General features: G+C 40.9%; 1 protein-coding gene across 1 annotated transcript; it reads left to right on the top strand.

Moving 5' to 3' along the window:
* The first annotated feature begins 2,485 nt into the window (after positions 1 to 2,485).
* On the top strand, positions 2,486 to 3,433 carry LOC123949414 (olfactory receptor 56A3-like). Its single transcript, XM_046016847.1, has one exon. It carries the CDS (start codon positions 2,486 to 2,488, stop codon positions 3,431 to 3,433), a length of 948 nt encoding a protein of 315 aa, XP_045872803.1.
* The last annotated feature ends 411 nt before the right edge of the window (positions 3,434 to 3,844 follow it).

Below are 3,844 nucleotides of genomic sequence, written 5' to 3'. Positions count from 1 at the left end.
CTGAGCCACCCAGGCACCCCTTAAATTGCCTTTTTAGACAAAGTGGAAATTAACTAATATTAAAGCCAGGATATAATATTTTTAATCTCTGATTAAAGCTAGTTATAGTTGAAAACTCAGAACAATGATGTCATGGAGAACTAGGAACATGTACCTGAGTACCTATTTTGTGCCAGACTCTGCTATCATTTCTGATAGATGTTAAAACTATTTTCTGGTTAAAGTTAAATTGTCATCTGTTAGTCTGGGTGGTCATTAAAGTACAAAATACAAAAAGGAAGAAACTTTTAAATACAAATTTAGAGATTCACCTGTCTCAAAGTAGTTTTCCAAATAATTTTCTCCTTCTCTTTAGTTGCTGCAAAGACGTAACAGTTATCTTAAAAATAGAACTTGAACACAATCAGAGAAAGACAACTATCATATGATCTCCCTGATATGAGGAGGTGGAGATGCAACATGGGGGGTTTGGGGGTGGGAAAAGAATAAATGAAACAAGATGGGATCAGGAGGGAGACAAACCATAACTCTTAATCTCACAAAACAAACTGAGGGTTGCTGGAGGGAGGGGGGTTGGGAGAGGGGGATGGGGTTATGGACATTGGGGAGGGTATGTGCTATGGTGAGTGCTGTGAAGTGTGTAAACCTGGCGATTTGCAGACCTGTACTCCTGGGGATAAAAATACATTATATGTTTGTTAAAAATTTTTTAAATTAATAAAAAAAAACTTGAACAAATAAAAAATGTATAAATGAACCATATTACTTCACTACTCTATACTGCTTAGTGATAGGAATATCTGAGCAGGATGGCACATGAATTCACATGGCTCTAGATGACTTGCTAGGACTCATAGGTTTCACTCAATGAAACAAATTCTAAATTCATGTGTCTTGTCTCTTCAATAAATGGTGCTGGTAAAATTGGACAGCTATGTATAGAAGAATGAAACTTGACCATTCTCTTACACCATTCACAAAGATAAACTCAAAGGGATAAAAGACCTCAACATGAGGCAGGAATGTATCAAAATCCTAGAGGAGAACATAGGCAGTAACCTCTTCAACATTGGCCACAACAACTTCTTTCAAGACATGTCTCCAAAGGCAAAGGAAACAAAAGCAAAAATGAACTTCTGGGACTTCATCAAGATCAAAAATTGCTGCACAGCAGAGGAAACAGTCAACAAAACAAAGAGGCAACTCACAGAATGGGAGAAGATATTTGCAAATGACAGTACAAAGGGCTGATATCCAAGATCTATAAAGAACTCCTCAAAATCAACACCCACAAAACAGGTAATCAATCAAAAAATGGGGAGAAGACATGAACAGACACTTCTTCCATGAAGACATACAAATAGCTAACAGACACATGAAAAAATGTTCATCAGCATGAGTCATCAGGGAGATTCAAATCAAAACCACATTGAGATACCACCTTACACCAGTTAGAATGGCCAAAATCAACAAGACAGGAAACAACAAGAGTTGGAGAGGATGTGGAGAAAGGGGAACCCTCTTACACTGTTGGTGGGAATGCAAGTTCCAAAGTGGTGCAGCCACTTTGGAAAACAGTGTGGAGATTCCTTAGAAAATTAAAAATACAGCTTCCTTATGACCCTGCAATTGCACTACTAGGTACTTACCCCAAAGATACAGATGTAGTGAAAAGAAGAGCTATCTGGGGGCGCCTGGGTGGCTCAGTGGATTAAGCCACTGCCTTCGGCTCAGGTCATGATCTCAGGGTCCTGGGATCGAGTCCCGCATTGGGCTCTCTGCTCTGCAGGGAGCCTGCTTCCTCCTCTCTCTCTGCCTGCCTCTCTGCCTACTTGTGATCTCTCTCTCTCTGTCAAATAAATAAATAAAATCTTTAAAAAAAAAAAAAGAAGAGCCATCTGTACCCCCAATGTTCCTAGCAGCAATGGCCACAGTCACCAAACTGTGGAAAGAGCCAAGATACCCTTCAACGGATGAATGGATAAAGAAGATATGGTCCATATATACAATGGGATATTATGCCTCCATCAGAAAGGATTAATACTCAACTTTTGTATCAACATGGATGGGACTGGAGGAGATTTTGCTGAATGAAATAAGTTAAGCAGAGAGAGTCAATTATCATATGGTTTCACTTACATGTGGAGCATAAGGAATAACACAGAGGACATTGGGAAAAGGAGATGAGAAGTGAGTGGGAGAAATTACAGGGGGGGATGAACCATGAGAGGTGGTGGACTCTGAGAAACAAACTGAAGATTTTGGAGGGGAGGGGGTGGGGTTTGGGAGAGCTTGGTGGTGGATCTTAAGGAAGGCACATATTGCATGGAGCACTGGGTGTGATGCATAAACAATGAATCTTAGAACACTGAAAAAATAAAACAAATTTTAAATTTTAAAAACTCATGTGTCTTGAGTCCGTAGCTAATTTTTACCTTAATTTTACAGATCACTAAAAGAAAACTATAGAAATACGTGACAAAAGATGATAACACACCCAAATGGCAATAACTCCATTGAGGTTTCAGACTTCCTTCTGAATTGTTTGGTCAGATCCCCGAGCTGGCAGCTTTCTTTCTCCCTGCCCCTCAGCCTCCTCTTCCTTCTGGCTATGGGAGCCAATAGTATTCTTCTGATCACCATCCGGATGGAGACCTCTCTGCATGAACCCATGTACTACTTACTCAGCATCCTCTCCCTACTGGACATTGTGCTCTGCCTCACTGTCATCCCCAAGGTCCTGGCCATCTTTTGGTTTGATCTCAAGTCCATCAGCTTCTATGCCTGCTTCCTCCAGATGTACATCATGAATTGCTTCCTTGCCATGGAGTCTTGCACTTTCATGGTCATGGCCTATGACCGCTATGTGGCCATTTGCCACCCACTGAGGTACACATCCATCATCACTGACCAATTTGTAGTCAAGGCTGCTATTTTTATTTTGGCCAGGAATATTGTTTCTACAGTGCCTATCCCCATTCTATCATCACGACTCCATTACTGTGGGAGAAACGTCATTGAGAACTGCATCTGTGCCAATATGTCTGTGTCCAGGCTCTCCTGTGATGATGTCACCATCAATCGCCTCTACCAGTTTGCTGGAGGCTGGACACTGCTAGGATCTGATCTCATCCTCATCTTCCTCTCCTACAGCCTCATCCTTCGAGCTGTGCTGAGACTCAAGGCAGAGGGTGCTATGGCCAAGGCTCTGAGCACATGTGGCTCCCACTTCATTCTTATCCTCTTCTTCAGCACCATCCTTCTGGTCTTTGTGCTCACTCATGTGGTGAAGAAGAAGGTCTCCCCTGATGTGCCAGTCTTGCTCAATGTCCTCCACCATGTCATCCCTGCAGCCCTCAATCCCATTGTTTATGGAGTTCGAACTCAGGAGATCAAGCTAGGAATCCAGAGACTACTGAACAGATGGTGGTAGTGAAGCAACTGGATCTCTCCATTCCTAATTTAGGATGAGTTTTGAATCAACAATGGGTGAGTGGGCAGAAATTCATTATCTATGAATTACAATCTCAAAATGGGTAAATTGCATATCGTTTCTTCCTAAATAAACTTATGTGCCATAATAATGTCCCTTTCATTTCATCCTTCAATATACTTAAACTCTTTTGCTTTTCCCATACATGTTTTTCTGTTTTGATGAAATACTGGGGATCCTCCAGGAAGGTTATAAATAGAAATTTATGTTTATTAACATCTGTTAATATGTCATGACTTTACTTAGTGAATATACAAGTGTGGATACTTTGGGGTAAGCTTGTGTAACATGTAATGCATTCTTATTCTTATTTCCATGAAAGGGAACATATTGGAGACAAAGAATAGGAGT

This window comes from Meles meles, chromosome 8 (genome assembly GCF_922984935.1).
Source record: "Meles meles chromosome 8, mMelMel3.1 paternal haplotype, whole genome shotgun sequence".
Classification (NCBI taxonomy): domain Eukaryota; kingdom Metazoa; phylum Chordata; class Mammalia; order Carnivora; family Mustelidae; genus Meles; species Meles meles.
The sequence above is the reverse complement of the archived record's forward strand: the minus strand, read 5'-3'. Positions and strand labels throughout refer to the sequence as shown.